The sequence below is a fragment of the Oenanthe melanoleuca genome, chromosome 2, assembly GCF_029582105.1.
Source record: "Oenanthe melanoleuca isolate GR-GAL-2019-014 chromosome 2, OMel1.0, whole genome shotgun sequence".
NCBI lineage: Eukaryota > Metazoa > Chordata > Aves > Passeriformes > Muscicapidae > Oenanthe > Oenanthe melanoleuca.
Genome location: NC_079335.1, coordinates 75,480,559 through 75,497,983, shown reverse-complemented (window position 1 = coordinate 75,497,983; position 17,425 = coordinate 75,480,559). Strand labels below are relative to the sequence as shown.

General features: G+C 34.0%; 1 protein-coding gene across 3 annotated transcripts in view; it reads left to right on the top strand.

Annotated features, from left to right (window-relative positions):
* CDH12 (cadherin 12) overlaps positions 1-17,425 on the top strand; it is a 519,546-nt gene that overhangs the window by 382,366 nt on the left and 119,755 nt on the right. For all 3 annotated transcript variants that reach the window (XM_056485304.1, XM_056485303.1, XM_056485302.1), the window contains one exon: positions 16,696-16,990. In XM_056485304.1, coding sequence (XP_056341279.1) covers positions 16,696-16,990 — 295 coding nt within the window. The remainder of the gene's footprint in view (positions 1-16,695; positions 16,991-17,425) is intronic.

The window sequence follows — 17,425 nt, the reverse complement described above, 5'->3', positions numbered from 1 at the left end:
TAAATTTTAGTTAAATTTTCCAGTATTTTTAAGATGGCCTACTGAGCAGGACGGATTTATACTGTCTAATGTACTAAAGTGGGGAAGAAATTATGCAAAATAGTAGTATAAAACATGAGTGTATAATCTTAGTTTTGGAGTAACTCTTAGTGATATTTGGTACTTGCATGCCTGAGTATGTAAAATCTTCCAGTTTGTAGTGTATATCTTTCATGACTTACAGCCCTTGAAAAATCTAGGTATTAAAATAAGTATTTACATTGTTTGCGTAAAATGATATTGATTTAGAAGAAATTACCTTCAAGTTTGATGCTACATGTCTGTGTCTGTGTCTGTGTGTGATCTGCAAGTAAAAGTTACATTTGTCTAAGTCTTCTTTTTATGATTAGTTCTTATCTGTGATAGAACATGTTCACCCATTACTTTTCGCATTGTGAAAAGAAACATATAAAGAACAATAAAAATCATAAGATAGATCAAATTTATGTTGAAGTCACCAAGATATTTCAATTTGAATAAATTTTAATTTGATCTTAAATGATTATTAAGACCAAGGCATGAAACAGGCAGTTCAAACTTAAAAGAATCATGCCAGAGAAATTAAAAATAATTTTATTGTTATATTTAGTTTTTAATAGATGGTCTATTTAATTAGATTTTTCTTCACTACAATAAAGAAGTATAAAATGAAAGGTAGTTAAATTATTTTATTAAATGGAAAGAGAAGTAGAATAGTCTAACTGGAAACTGAATTTTCAAGATAAGATTTTGGTGTAAAAATGACACAAGGTGTTATGAAGAACAGAAGCAATTTTCTAACTACTTGTTTATGCTCTTATCATTATTTTTATTTATCTGAAGGCTAATATTTCTAAATGTGTGCTCCTGAAAATATTCATGGTAATATTTTCTAAACTACAAAAATTAATATTTCAAAACATTTTTATATATAAAAGATATAAGAAGGATACATACATAATTCACAATCTTTGATAGAGAAATCTTGTATGTAGAACACAGTCTAAAATGCCATCTGTTTTTTCCTGTAAGGTTCTCATAAAATGTGTATTTTTAAAATACTTGGCTATGTAAAATTCATCTGTCCTTGCTTCTGGAAATATTTGTTAACTGTTTTGTAACATGCATTAGTAGTGCATATGATTTGCACCTTTTCTCTTTTTTTTTTTTTTTCCCTTCATTTTTCTCTTTCATGTTAACCAGGAAAAGAACTATTCTAAAACAAGCAAGTGGACAATCTGTGAGTGTCTGTGTGTATAAAACTTGCACTTGGGAAACTTCATTCAATTATTTATTTTTGAGCTTGTAAATGATCCAGATTTTCTTCTCATAGGTCCTCTAGTTTCACAGTCTTGATCTTTAGTGGTTTTGACCTTAAACCTTCATCAAACTGACTCAGTTTCATATGGAAGGAGAAAAAGTTGCTTCCGTTGATGTTCTCTGTAGAGATGATGTTTATCTATTCTTTCTCTTGCTGCCTCTCTCTAACTCAGCTGGAGTTACTAAGATCAATAATTTCTTAGGTGTTCTTAACTGAAGTTCTATAAAATTAGACTATTCTTCATTTCTCTGACCTTTGAGGTTCTATGGCTTGAATGAAAAGCAAACTTCACACTTATCTACAACTATTGTGCTGGAAGGCAGCTGAACGATTGAGTACTGCTATTAAAGTCAGTACACTTTCACTGAATTCTGTCTACAAATTGTACCATTGGGCTTCCTTGTACCATTTTATTTCTTTGTCTGTTTCCCTTCCTGTAAGTAGGGTTGATTATTCTCTCTGAAAATTGATGTAAAGTTATCATCTGTAGCTCTTACATGAACATGGCTTTGTAGAAGCTGAACATCATTAACTTTCCCTTGTCAAAATCTGTAATACCTCTGGGACTCAGCGTGTTGCTACACAAACCCTATATACATCCTGCAGTGCTGATATGTGCTGCTAATTTGCTGTTGCCATGACTAGTTTATTATTTCACCTGTCCACAGGGAAAAGTGCTTTTCCATTCTTTTCACAGCTGGCAGTGCTACTCAGCCAGAAAATGTAGGAGTTATTTCAAGCTTAGTAGAGAAGGAGCTGGTATCTGATGCCCTGGCATGGCATTGGCACTCATACCTCTCCTGTGGGACTGAGGTAGGTGTAACAGCAGGATCAGTCTGCAAAATGTAGTCAGTAATGCTGGGAAAACAGTGGTTCACTTCCCCTTTTGGGAAGTCATCTGGAAGCACCTTACAACCTTCCCTTAATGATTTTGGTGTGTTTGTGTTGCTGTGCTTGGGAGGGATGTATGTTAGAAAGTTGCACTGCACTCACAGGGAGAAATATCCTCCAGCTGAGATCTGTAACCTCTCCTTCATAACCTCTTTATAGACAAGTGTCTATCTGTTCATAGCTATGGTTTGTACAGTCCAGCTTGGCTGAGGCACCTATTTATCTGTCTATCAAACTCATGACATTCACAGACCACAGGCAAGTTAGAGAATTACTCTATTATTATTTTTATTTTTTCTGTTTTCCAAATATTTCTTCTTTCTCCTTCTTAAAATTGAAAACAGTGCCTATTGAGGACAAACTTGCTTAAGCAGAGAAGAATTTTTTTGAGAGTAAATTAGTCAGCATCAAATCAATTTTTAATTTACATACTGAAGACACATTGAGAATGTCCCATTCTTTTTTCTTCTAAAACACAGTTTCCATTTGACATTCACCTCACACTTAAGAGTGAATTTGTATATGTTTATCTTACAAGGATAAAAATTTGAGTTCTTGCAAGAAAAAAATAATCCTTGGAATCTCATATTCCACAGTCAGTCATACGGTGCTGATAACAAAGGAGTCATAGAAGCCCCAAAGTTTTTTCTAGGGGTCTACAGCACTAACCCATTTCACAAAATAGATGCTTCAGAAAGTCAGAAATGCTACACTGCTACTAGTGGTGTAGTGCAGCTGGTATATCAAAATATGAAGAAAGCATCTTTTGCTTCATGCACCAGTTGTTACATTATGTTGGAAACATCACTACTTAGTAGTATTTAAATCAAACTAATTTTAATATTATTTTAATTTTATGTAAGATTGGTATTATAATGGCTTTTTAATCAAGCAAATCTCAGGTTATAATAAAAACTAGGTTAGTTAATAACTAAGTTATTAATTTAATAATTTAGCAAAGAATCCTGAAGTATTTATGAATTTCAAAATATTTATTGGTGATTCTTATTAAGTTTATGAATTTTAAAGAATATTTATAGAAAATTTGGTACTCAGTTGAATTCTTACAGAAGAGCATTATCCTGATATGGCTGTAAGTGTGCTGGGACATAGTTTATTCATGATTTTATAGCATGAAATTTTTTTGTGACAGGTGTTTGGCATCCCAAAATACCAATTTATGTTTCTGGTAAATGTATCATTAAGATGAAAAATATGTACATTTAAGGCACACATATAGTAAATCAAAAGCTTGGTCTTGCTTAATTTTTTTCTTCTGTCTGTGCTATATGATTTTTTCAAAGAAAATTTTGCAGCACTCAAAACGCCAGCTGGATGCCAACGAGAGATGAATCTATTCTTAAAAAGGCTCACTACAAGTGAGTGCTGTATTCTTCTCATTCTGTTAAGCCAGACTCTAAAAAAACTTAGTTTTAGGGTGAAGGATGTGGCTCTAAATTGGATTTCATAGCAGCTCAAGAAGGATGGCTATTTCCCTATGCAGGTGGGGAAGGTCAGGCATGTGGGAAGCTCTGTGCATAAAGACTTTTCTCTTCTTATTGACTCGAATAAGAGTCAATTACTTAAAGACCTTATTCCTTTGATAGAATCAGCTCTATGGGGCATGTGGCTGTTATAAATAGACCTGTGCCCTGCTGTGGATATGGACTTTGGCAGTGACATGTTATTCCCACTAGATAAATAAAGTGCAGTTCTGCAGAGTACATCCTTGCATGACTTTCCATGGATGGCCTGAAGACTCTCTTTTAAGAGGCTGTACCTGCTATGTTCTATAGTCAGTCACACACTATGATCATAGTTTGGTAGTTAGAGCTTGCCCCTGAATGAGACAGGGATCTACAATTTGCCTCAATACTAGAGTGCACTACTCTTCAATTGCTGTAAGCGCTGCTTACAAGAGAATATGCTCATAAAAGTTTTGACATTGAATCTATCCTGATTCATTAAATCAGTACTGCAGAAGACCAATCATTGTCAGATAGCCTTGAAAGAAATGTGATTTACTTCCCATTGAAAATAAATGTTTTTTAATAGAATTTAAAATGCTAGCTTTCAACAGATTTGGTAATTTGGTAATACCTAGAGTGCTTTCCCCTAAAAAAAGTGAGAGCAAGAGAAATAACTACGGTTTCCTGGTTTACTAATTTTTGGCAAATTAGTTAATAAATACCTGCAATTGCCTGATCATTCTTTGTTTTGGTTTAAACAAATTGTCTCTATTTTTTACGTCTCTGGATGAATTTGACACAGTAATTTCTCATCCTAAGTAAATTAGACTGCATTCTCCCTTGTTGTTGAGTTTAGTTCAATTTATGGTGCAAATATGGCTAGAGTGAAAGATTCATTACAAACAAATGCCATTTCATTTGATCTGTTCTAATTCTAAATAGGTGCCATTCTTCTACATTCTCATTAACAAATATGAAGTTTCTATACATACATCTTTCAGACATAATCGAAATTAACCTCACTAGGCTGTGTGTTTTCTTAAAGTGCCTTATTCACTACAGAGATTTTCTATCATTCAGTCAGTAAAATATTTACACAGTCTTTTTGAAGAGGCACAGTCCTAGTTTCTACATTTGGGATAAATGCCATAAGATGATGAAATCTGTAAAAACTTAAAGGCGGACAGCAAAGGAAAGATGATGTTTGATGCTCAGAAGATCTAAAGCCAGTGAATATATTATTTAATAGATAAATCTGTTCTTATGTTCAAAAAGGGTGTGTGCCATTTATCACACCAAAGGAATATTTTTAGGAAAATTGCTAAAATGGGGTCCCTTTGTGAATCTCACTTCCTTGGTAGTAATTAACAGCTACAAATGCAGGTGAATTTAGCTACCAATAGCAACATTTATCAATGAAAGAAACCTGACTTCTGCAAACATTTATGAATGGATGAAAGCCCTGCCACACCACTGAAAGAATTTCACAGTAATTTCTGTCTAATAAAGGTTGCAGTTAAATTGCAAGAGCATTTTTTTTTATAAAGTTTGTCCTACCCCTGAATCTTGAAACAATCAAATATTGTTATTTGAGGTTCTAGACAGTCAAAAAAGGAGGGTGTGGGAGGGATTGGAGTGAGAGATAATGAATTATTTTCACACAAGAAGAGATTTTATTGTTTCCATTTTTAAATCTTTAGTATGGTAAAATTTAAAGGTGAAAAGAAAATTTTCCTAAGTGTATGAGCTTCAACAAAAGAAAATGTTTACTCTCAGACTGCAGGAGAAAACCCAGCCAATACTCTGCAGGAGAGTACTCTGCTAGTGCTTGCAAGGCCCTAATTATTATTGAATAAAATTGGACACAATGGGAGTTTTGCCATTGACTTTCTCAAGTCCAAGATTTAGACTTTAAGGACGCAGCTACACTTCCCTGGACCTTGGAGAGATTTTGTCCTTATAAATTGATGTCCTGAGGACTTCTAGAAGAATCATATGCAAAACAGGAACAAATTGATATCTCTATTGTTTCAATGAGAAGTTTTGTCAAAAGAATGGAATATAAACTCATCCAGACATGGTTTTTATCCCTCATCTCCTGCTACTGTCCAGTTCTCTGTAGGAATTACCTTCTTGTCTCTGGGGTAAAATGACCCTATGCTATTTTCTTCCTTCTCTACTCCCAATAGCAGCAGCAGGAGTGGGTGTCCTTCCATATCATCAATATAAAATATAATACAGCTCAGCTATAAAAAACAGAGATCTTACAGAGCCATACAATATTTTATGTTCTAAATTATAAATACTTTTATTTTTTTTTGTCTGTGGTGTTGTACTTGCCACTCATTCTTAGAAACATTTGCCTTTACTTATAAAAAATGTGGCTAAATCTTGAAAATGAATGCTATAGTTAACATATAACATGTAAACTCAACATGTTTTTCTTAAAACTGAATTGGGGAAATCCAGCAGAGACAACCATATTCAGATTTACAACTAAACTGCTCCATTTGAACAGAAATGATGCAACCTTGAGCTGTGGAAGATATTTTCCTTTTACTTGCTAATACATAGGTGTGAATTTTTATTAAAAAAGAAGGCCAACAGTATTCTTTCACAGTGTAGTTTAATGTTATATGAAATATTAATGTATTCATAACTTATAACATATATAGGATTTCTGGGATTTTATTCAGTTCTGTGCAGTGCTATATAAATGTTGCTTGTTTTAAGTAATCTGAGCCAGAAGAACAAACTCTATCTAATACTTTACCTGTGTCTTAAGAACCTACTTTTCTCCATGCAAATGTTGATTAGTTAAAAGACCCCACTGAAATAGAATGTTTGCCTATTTTCACAAAACCTCAAACCTCGAAAAAACTCCTGTGTCACAAGCAAGCAAAAAATGCAAACTCTGCAGCATTTCACTTTTCCTTACCGCTTTAGCAAAATGAAAGAAGTACATACTGCACAACCTTTTCCTATGCTGCTTCTAGAACCTGAGGAAAACCAAAACTGGTATGTGATAACACAGCCTTTAAAAATATTGTTCTGAGGAAATCTTGCAGCTAGAACATTATTCATGGGGTTGTGCTTTCTTGAAATTGATGCATATTAAGCCTTATTTGTTCATACTTGCTGGATTATGTGCCTGTAAATGCCTCAAAAATATCCCTCTAATATATGTATTAAAATTTATATTTTTCACCTCTATGATGGAACTAAGATTTTTTTCCTGTTTAGATGAGAGAACTGGTCAAACAGTTTATGATAGTATGCCTTGTCACAGTGACAGACAAGCTGAGGTAAAATCCTTCTACTCTGTCATTCCCTGTCAGTTCTAGTATATCATTATTGAACAAAGAGACACCTTAACTGACAGAGCTTTACAGCAAATGTGATTTACAGAACAAGTTGTTTGTATTTAACTTAACATTAAATTTAAATACACGAGGAAGGGAGTTTTTAATATTGACTGGCTAGGAAGTCAATAAAGAAAAAAATATTTGAAGAAAAAAAAAAACAATGAGAAAATGATTAAGAGTGGTTAAAGAAAAGAAAGCTTCATCAGCTTCAGCAGAATTTAGTAGGCTTTTACTCTAAACCCTTCCAAGTTTAAGCTGGAGTTGAAGAGCACAGTGGTAAAAGTCATAAAATAGCAGATGTATTTGATAAATAAGGTTCCAATCAGTACAAAATTAAGCATAAATTTTTATAATGTTTAAATCTTTTAGCTTTCCAAATTCAATGGATTTAAACCAACACTCATTCAACACACAGTTCTAGGGAAGTGTTTGCTGCAGTTCTAGCATTTCTTTGTACGTTCCAACTACGAGAACCTGTCACTTTTCACTTATGACAGAGTGCCTTTTTGAAGTACATAAAAGTTTTGTATTTATCAGTATTTTTGATATTATTACTTCTATTATTCCATTTGACAGAGAAAAATTTCAGGTTATTTAGACTAAGAGGTAAGGCAGTGGGAATCTGTATAATAATGTGTCCTTTCATGCTTCTGCGTGTCATAGAATTGTGACTTCCTTAAGTAGAGTAAACCTAGTTTAGGGAACCTAATTAGGGTGCACTTATAGGAACAATACTGAGCCCTTGGCTTTACAGAGAAGCTATCTCTTTGTATTTCACACAGCAGATTCAGGAAGCTGGTTAGGCTTGGGATTCACTTTGTGTGTGGTCACATGCACCAGTTTTGTGACACTGGAGGCCAGCTAATCCCCGAGTAGGGTTTTCTGGGTTAGGAATTGATGAACAGTAGTAGATTACTTCATGACTACTTTGCCTTTAAATATTTATGACTGCTTGGCTGGAGGTGTATTCTTCTCCTAGTTGCAGCTGTGGTGTGGAAATATATACTGCCTCACAGCTACTGTCCCTCATACAGGTTCTTCTTTCCTCAGAAGAGCAACTCCAGCAGGAAATTTGAGTTTTCCTTAATTAATTTCAAAAGAGCCAGGCTTACGAAAGCCAGCTATTCAATTCCTCTAACTACATGGGACAGTCTGATATAAAGAATTTCAGGGGAATTCAATTAGTTCCAGATGTCTAGGGTGGAGAAGTGAGTGTCACCAAGAAAAAGAATGGAAGCTGCTCACAGTCAAGATCTCTTCCAGCAGCATGGCAATTGTCAACAAGCAGCTGTCTTTTTGTCTGTCACTTCAGAAGCTGAATGGTACATCCCACAGTTTCTTCCCTATCACACAAGGTATTCCTACTAGCATTGGTAGGGCAACTCCTAGGAGTGAAAAATGTCATGCAACTGAATGGCTGTAACTATAGCTTCCATTATAAATTATATCTCAAATAAAAAGCAAGTCCATAATGTCATAATTATTAGGTTAGATGAGGAATCAAGCATGTGTTCTTTGATGATAATGGTATTTTCTGTGTAGAAAACTCCAAGTAACTAACCAGGATTTCACACCTTGTAGCTTAAGAGATCTACAGACTATATAATTTTACAGAAAATGGATCACATTTACACACCCTAGAAAAAAAACAGCTTTTGTCATTTCATGACATAAACACCTCATTCGAGACTGAAAATTTCTAACATTTCCAACAGCTTAATTTCAGTGACACTTTGCAGTATAAAGTTCCTGATCAACTTTCTGAACAGTGGTTATCTGGTGATCTTGAGAGAGGCTATCTTCATAAATAAAAGTAGATAGTCACTAAAAGTTATAAACTCTCATTTAAAAAGTATCTCAGAAATTTTGGTTTAGATGTAAAAAAATTCACATAAAGACTTCCTAAGTCTCAAGTGTCTAATTTTCATTATATTTATTCATACAGCATCATTCATATTTTCATGCACTGATTTTCATTTATGTTGTAGAAGAGATACAGCAGAGAACACAGTGCAAAATAATGTATTACTGTCAGTATGTATTATCTAGAGAGATTCAACTGTGTGTGATATTCTTATAGTGATTCCTCTTTCAAAAAGGAAATACTGCCATCATATACTCTACCTCAAAAGGTCACACCCCTTCATATTTAACATTATGGCAATGCCGTTGAACATTTTGCTGATCTTGAACAAATAACTGTTGTCTTGAAGAGGAATGCAAATATCTCCTAAATATCTGCCTAAAGCTGGGATGATCTTTTTCCCCAGAGCCCTGTTTGTGGCCATTTTGCTTTCCTCATTTCTGAGTTTTGGACATCACCTTATCCTTTGACTTAACCACAGGGACTCCAGCCAGGCATGAGTACAGAAGGAGTGCAGTTCAAACCAGGCCTACTAGTGCCAACTTAAATGTATTCACTTGTAATAGGTGATGTCCTCCACAGGCTTCTTCAACCCAAATTATTTACCACAGATTTTGGGTGCACAGTAGTGAAAAGACAAGACAACATCTATGTATTAGGATACATGGCACAGCCTCACTTTTCCCATCGGATGTATTAAGTGTTTTGAATTGTGAGGCTTTAACATTCAATTCCCTGCTCAGTTCCTGTCAAATCCATTGAAAAAATTCTAAAGTTATAAAAATTTAATAATATGGTAGAATCTTTTTCCACTGAGCTGTCATCAGCAGCTGCACACTGTTGTAGCTCATAATCCTTCGGAAGGACCTATAAAATTGCACTGGATAAAGAAGAAATTGGAATTTGATAAATATCCTCAAATTTTGTCTCCTATTGCTGTTTAACAGCCAATACTGGAATTTGTTATTGGAACCTGCAGTTATGTTGTTACTTGACAATGGTTATATCCAGAGACCTCAACAGATTGAAGTTCACATCAGCTGTCAACATTCTGGAGAAAATTTGCCTCAAATGACATTCAACATAGCTGTGAACTGAAACCTATCAACATATGTGCACATCATGGAGTTATATGAGATCAGTAAGAATAATTTAATTTTAAAAATTACTTCTGACGTTGATTCTTGCAATAAAGTTGAAGAGGGTGGACCACAACACAGTATTTCTATATGCATCAGCTCCAGCTGAAATGGTGATGCAGAAATAATCATCAGAAATTTATGCAATTTGTAACTTACATGTATAATTACTTGTATAATTAAATTATATTAAGACATTACTGAGAGATTTTAATTCTTTCACTGTTTTACTAAGTGCATAACATTTTTCTTTGGCCAACATTTTAACATATATGGCATTCTATAAAAGGAATGTTGGGAGTTTTTCACTGTAATTCTAGAAGTGTTGTTATTAAATTTCACATAATGCAACAAAAATATTAATGCTGAGAAGAATTAGAAAAATAACAATCCCCAACCCCTCAAGAGCATGATGTTGGTAGAGATGAAGATTTATCTGAACTGATGAGGTCAGGTACTCTTTCTATTCCTCTCTAATGACTCATTTGCCATCATCTTCCTACTTGACAACCACACTCATTATTGGAAAAGTCTGTTATGACTTAGTGTGCTTAGAATAAATCCCCATGACAGAAGGAGATAATGTTTTATTTAATTGGATAATAAGTGTTTTAATTTAAATAAAGTTCAGCTTTATTTGTGAAAAAAGAATCACTAACAAAAGAGTATAAATTCTTTTTTACTTAATTACTTTTGGATAAGATTGTATTCTAATCTTATTTGTACAGAAAGATACTTCAAAATGCAGAACTACATTGTCTATTACTATTTTTACAAAAAGTAGTCAGAAAAATGTCAATTCCAATTCTTAGAAGCAGATATTTTACTAAACATCAAAAGAGAAGGAACAGAAACACAACACAAAGAAAATTAATCATGATGATAAGATACACACTGCTTACTAATTCAAATAATATTTTTTTGGTATATATATATGCATACACACACACACACACACACATATGCACATCCTTTAATTGACATTTTTAATTATTGTTTGAAATTCTCATAGTACTAAGAAAGCCTGCTCACAGAAAGGAATCTCTTATTAAAGCCCTGTACAAAGCTAGTAAAAATGCAACTCATCCTATTACAAATAATTTTCAGCTTTGAAAATTCTTCTTTTCCAAATGACCTTTTAAAAAATCACTCTTTTCTCCTTTTGTTCACCTTTCTTTTACCTCATGATTTTGCAGTTGGACTGAGCTATCTTAAAGGTCTTTTTTAACCTAAAGGACTCTCTAATTCTGTGACTTTAGTTGGTCCTTGTTTCCATATACTTATTGTCATTCATATAACCAATTTGCTGCAGCAGCATAACTCCTCTCAACACAAACTTTACTCTGTAGTCTTGCCTGACTAATGCATGCTAACTTATTATTTAGAAGATGCCCTAGGTAATCCAAACTTTTAGGATCAGGAAACATTTACACTGACTGTGTTTTGAGCAGATTTTACCTTATCCCTAAATGTCCTCTGCAGCGGTGTGTGCATGTAATGGAGAGGGAAAGAAAGAAAAAAAATTTATTTGATTTGATTAGCAACAATTACACAGTTTTTTTGGGGTTTTTTTGTCTTTTTTTTTTTTTTTTTTTAAATCTCTCCATGTCTGAATTAAAGTCTCTGGCACACTCCTTTGAATCTTAGGAAATTTTTCAAGGTTTATGTATTTTTAGAGGGAAAGTATAAATACATTTGTGTGAAAGCAGTACATTAGATTCTAATTATCAGTTTTTAAAAGATACTTTGCAATCTGTGTAGACCATACAGTTCTTGCCAAGAGAAAATATGTATAGAATATTTATATTTTAAAAGGGCATCCTTGCAAACAGAAAGTCTCGTCTCATTTACACCCTCTTCTCTTGTAGTGGGTATCCTTGTTTCAACACACACTTTTGCATTAGAGATCTGCCAAAATAAGTCTGATTTGGTCTCTATTAACTATGTACAAAAATGACCTTTTTTCCTTTCCTCAGTTCAGGACATCATTCTGTATTTTTGGTCTTAGGTAATATCGGCGTTGAATGGATGTTCTGGTTTCTCAAATAGTTTTCATTGCACATCTTTCAAGAGAATACACAGGCTGGTGGCTACAGAATAAATGGTGATACTAGGGAGTAGATGCAGGAAGAAAAAATAATGGAGTAAAATCCTAAAATATAATGCATAAAGAAAAATGATATAAACATACAGATGTGGGATGTAAAACTAATACTGTTGTGCAGGCAAGGAATGGTTAATGGCCTGGAACTTTTATTATTTTTTTCAGTCTAGATATACACTGCTATATTTAAATATAGCATGTAAATTGATTTACTAGTAATAAATAAATTGAACAGTAATTTATTTTTTTCAGCCTGTGAAATTTGCAGTGGAATAAGACTCATAATCCCAGAGTGTATCATAGGCTAAATATATAAATTTAGGGATTTTTAGCATTCCTTGACATTTAAAACATTTTTACTTCATTCCCTATGTTTGTTTTTTTTTTGTTTTTTTTTTTCATTTTATAAAGATGAGAAATGCAGAAAGGGAAGTTAATGCATACAACAACTTTTCAATGTCTGTGTTGCTGTGAAATTAAGATCATAGCAATACTGGCAGATGTCATAGCCCTTGTTATTGCATGATTTGTGGGGTTTTAGTGATTACTTCATTTTAAAGTATACCATCCTGCAATTTTTAATGCTTTTGCTTCCAATTTTTTTTACCTATATGTGTGAATTTACACATTTGACTTTCAAAATGATTGCATTAATAGAAGTATTATTAAAGTATTGAAGGAAAAGAAGAAGAACAGTTGAGGATCAGATGAATAGGATACTGAAGATAAAATCAGCATCATAGCATACTGAGGAACAAATGCATCTGATCCATACTCCTGCAATACTCAACTTAACTAGGAGTATAGACTCCTTCTTGAAGTGCATTGCCTAATGCATTTCCTGGTCTTTCATGTGATTTGAAATTATTTGTGCAGGTTTATGAATTCTTGAAGCGGCACAGAGCTGATAACACTGAGTTATTGAAGAGTAAGATCTTAATTTATTGCTAAAACACAAACAATCATACTTCTTGTTAGAAACTGTCAGAAGAACTGAATAAATTATTTGTCCCAGATGTGCTAGTAGTGAGTTGCTACCAACTTTTTCATCCTCTCTGAAGCAAACAAGCATTCAGCTTGTTACAGGCTGAAGCAGATTGCTAGATCACATTGACTTGTAAACTGCCTCAGTCTGGCATCTGGTACTGGAAATGATTCAAAAACACTGTCACAATTTCTGCACAGATTTATGCAATATATCTCACAGTAGTCTATATCTTATTATTTTTTTTTTTAAATCAGTCATTTCCTTTGCCACATGTGTTATTGTTTGTACACATTAGAAAGAATTATGGAATTATATGTCTTTTTCTGCCATTGTGGAAAAATATTCTTTATTTTCTGCACTAACAGAGTTTTGCTGAAAAAAAATTATTAGTTTTACACTTGGGGCACATTTGCCCAAAGATCTGACACTAAGCTGTGTTACTAACATAGTGAGACTAAAAGTGCAGGTTTCAGCAAAGGTAGAAATGAATCCCTCACATTTCCGAACCTCTTCTGCACTTTTAATATTCAGGATTTATAGGGAAGACATAAAATTAAGATAACCTGTGTGAGTACAATCATTTGTACAACCTTGTTGCAGTAAATTCGGGTGATTCTGAAGTTTAAACACATTGTGGGGAGGGAAGTAGGTAATATCTGAGCACTTTTTCTCTTGCCCTTTAATTTTGCTGAAATAGTGGAAGACCAAGAATTAGAAAACAAATGCAAGCAAGAAGGAGAAATCTGATACAAATGAAAGCTGCTGTGGTCACAGAGTCAGAAAAACTAGTCTTTCACAAATCTTCTGTGTTTCTTTCAGCACCAAAAAAAAAAAAAAAAAAAAAAAAAAAAATCTTTTCTTCCAGTGCAGTACAGCTTGTAGCACATTAATCAAGACAGAGTACCAAGCACTTATTCGTTAGCCTAAACTGCTTTCTGGAAAATTTCAGGCATTGAAAGTCAGAATTATTTCCTAGTGTTGTAAGTGCACCAATGCTAACTTCTTTCTCTTCATCCTTGCATCTGAATCTAAGTTTTGCATTCCTTTATTGTTGGAGAATTCAGTTTATTTTAGATTAATCAATCAGCTGTTCCCCTGCAGTAATTTGACACTGTGAAATGTTGAATTGCCCCACAAATTGCATAGCTCAGCGTGGGTTACAAATGAGCATGCATTTGCTAATTGTCCAGCCATGTCACCTAGGAAGCCCATGTCAAAATCAGAAGATTTGGTGAATAAATACAATGTGACACATCTCAGCTAATGCAGAGCATAGCAACTCTGCTTAAATAGGGGGAATGGTTCCTAGGTTGTCCTAGCTGAGTGATACTTGTGAAGAGGTCATGGTGAATACAGTGAATACATCTGCAACTGTAGAATCCTGCCAGTTGTAAACTGTTCTTTCTCCAATACATTTGAGAACAAAAACTATGTTTAGTCTTGTCCTTGTACTTCAGTTTTCCTTTGTCTGGGGAGCCCTTGCTTTTCCTGCTTTTTCTCCAGCTAGGAAAGCAACTGTAATTGATTCTCTCTAATATAATCCAAAGGCTCAGATAAGACATGCAATGCAGCCTGATTTGTTACTAGTTGAACATAAACCCTACAGCTGGCAATCAGAAACACACTCAACCATCTCAGCTTTAGTGCCAAATCCAATGACAGGAGATGGGAGTAATCTTGTCACACTTCCCTGTTTACAAATTCCCGCTTCGTAACTGCATTATTTTACCACTTTATTATTTTACCCTTTTTTTATTATTTTTCCAGGAGTAAGGCAGTCTTCACAATGAAGTCCAAACAAATTTTATTTAATATAGGGACACTACTAAAACAATTGTCTGGTTCCCTCTAAAAAGTTCTAACGTTTTTTTCCTTCAAGATTTCTCATCATCATTTTGATTCTTTTTTTCTCTTGATGTGTATCTGTAAGCCTCTAAATGATAATGGAAGGAAAATACCAAGTTTTTGCTGAGCAGAATAGAATGAAACAGCAGGAAGTTTTGAGCCATTTAAATGAAAATGATGAGGAAGAAATAGACATTAATTATCTCAGACTGTGTTATCTTTTCATTTTGCAAGCAAGGAAATATTTAACACCTCAGAAATAAAATGTTTTAGTTTGGACTGGTGAGATAATTTAAAATCACATGTGGGGGGCAGCTAGATAAAAGATCAGAATTTAGTATATTCACTGAGCAAGAATGATGAGATGAAAAAGTAGACAAAGAAGAGACTATGTTTGTGTTCACTCTGTGCCACAAACCATGACCTTTTCCACAGTCACAAGGACCTATTTTCAATTTCAAGTCAATAGCTATAAATGTTAGTAATTGCCTTTAACTCCTTTTCTGTAGCTTAGCTTCTTGCCCCATTACCAAAACCATTTAGTTTCTGAGTAATTCATTTTATACATAATCTCCTTTCATGTCCCATGTTTCCTCTATTGTGTTTCACCTTGAGCAGTACATCATGTAAATAAAGTCTATATCCATAATCGCTTTACAATTCAGCTTAAGGGAATTCATTCTTGCAAACTCCATTCTGACTGGTGTCCATTATAGGAGATCTTTTTAGTCCTCATTAGATGGGAAAAGTGGATGAATATTTTAAAAACTATTTCAGCATCAGTGATGTAACCTTGTGTAACTTTTTAAAGCTTTTAAATGTATTTAAAGGATGAGTATGGAGCAGGTAAAGGCATCTGAGAAAGAAGTTCATCATACTATATTTGGATTTTAAAAAATCCTGCATTTATAATAATATTTAAGGCTACTTTTTTTTGCAGAATAGACACTGATTAAAGAGAAAAAAACATTCAAGAAGTTGAATTGAAATTTTGGGGTTTTTTTGTTTTTTTTTTTATTTTAAATTTTAACTAGCGATTCATCAGAGTAATAGCCTGGAAAATGTGTATATTGGTATTTAAGGTAGAAAATATTGAGTTCTGTAGTCTTTCAAAATGAGCAAGAAACTCCTAGATTCACAGTCTGCAGTGCGATTAACTCAGAAAAGACAAAAGTAATTGATAAATATTAGTGCAAAAGGCAGAATTTTTAGTTCTGTTTAGCATTTACTATAATCATGAGGTGCATATTTTCTTTTTTTTTTAAACCAAGTTTGAGTTTCAGATGCCATCAAGGTCTTGCTCTTGAAATAATTAGATATCTCCCTTTTTCTATTCTGGAAACTAAATGCCTGTGAAAGCTTCTGACACTCTTTCATGTCATCTCACATTTGTTTGATGTGGCTATGGGTGATTTTATGTCCTTGGTCTTAAATCTCAGTTTATAACAAATGTGAAGCCATGCTTCATTGCAGTTTTAGTTACTGAACTGCAGAAAGCCTGTGCTGTACTAGTAGGGGTAAAAGTCTTGCATAACATTTTTTCCATGCCCTTAGAGGCAGTTAAGGACTTAAGAAATTGGTTCCTCCAAAGTCTTTTATTACATGGAAAAAAAAAAAAATTGCTGACTAGCCTATGGCCGAAAAGCTATTAATGTTTTTGTCCTTCCTTTGCTTTTCTTTTTCTTCTCAAGCTTCATTCTGACTTGGACAAGGGAGTTGGCACTGTTAAATACACCCTTTCAGGAGATGGTGCTGGCACGGTTTTCACCATCGATGAGACCACGGGAGATATTCATGCCATAAGGAGCCTAGATCGAGAAGAAAAACCTTTCTACACACTCCGGGCTCAGGCTGTGGATGTTGACACCAAGAAACCACTAGAGCCTGAATCAGAGTTCATCATCAAAGTGCAGGACATTAATGATAATGAGCCAAAATTTCTGGATGGGCCTTATGTTGCCAGTGTCCCAGAAATGTCTCCAGTGGGTGAGTAAGAAGCTGTAAATGCTTGATAACTAATTGCTTATTACTTAATTGTCTCAATGTACTGTTCTTGCTGAGGAAAGAAAGAGAAGGATGAAACAAAAAAAACCAAAACAACTTTTAATACTTATTATAAGAAATGTTTCTAATATTCTGTGCCTAGGTTTACAAATTACAGTTTTGTTTTAGCTTTTTCTGCTTATTTAGCAACTTATCCTCCTGCAATATGAGTGCCTGTGATGTTAAGTTTCTGAGGGTAAGATGAGTTATAAAAAAAGAGTATTCAAGGAAGGTATGGTAAGGTCCAGGGGCTCTCCCTAACCCTAAACCTGTTATTCCACATGATGTGGTGCATTCCCCTCTCTCCCTTGTTTATATTTGCTGTTTGCTGTACAAAATTAGACTGCCTGTTTGCTGTAAAGGATCTTGCCATTTACT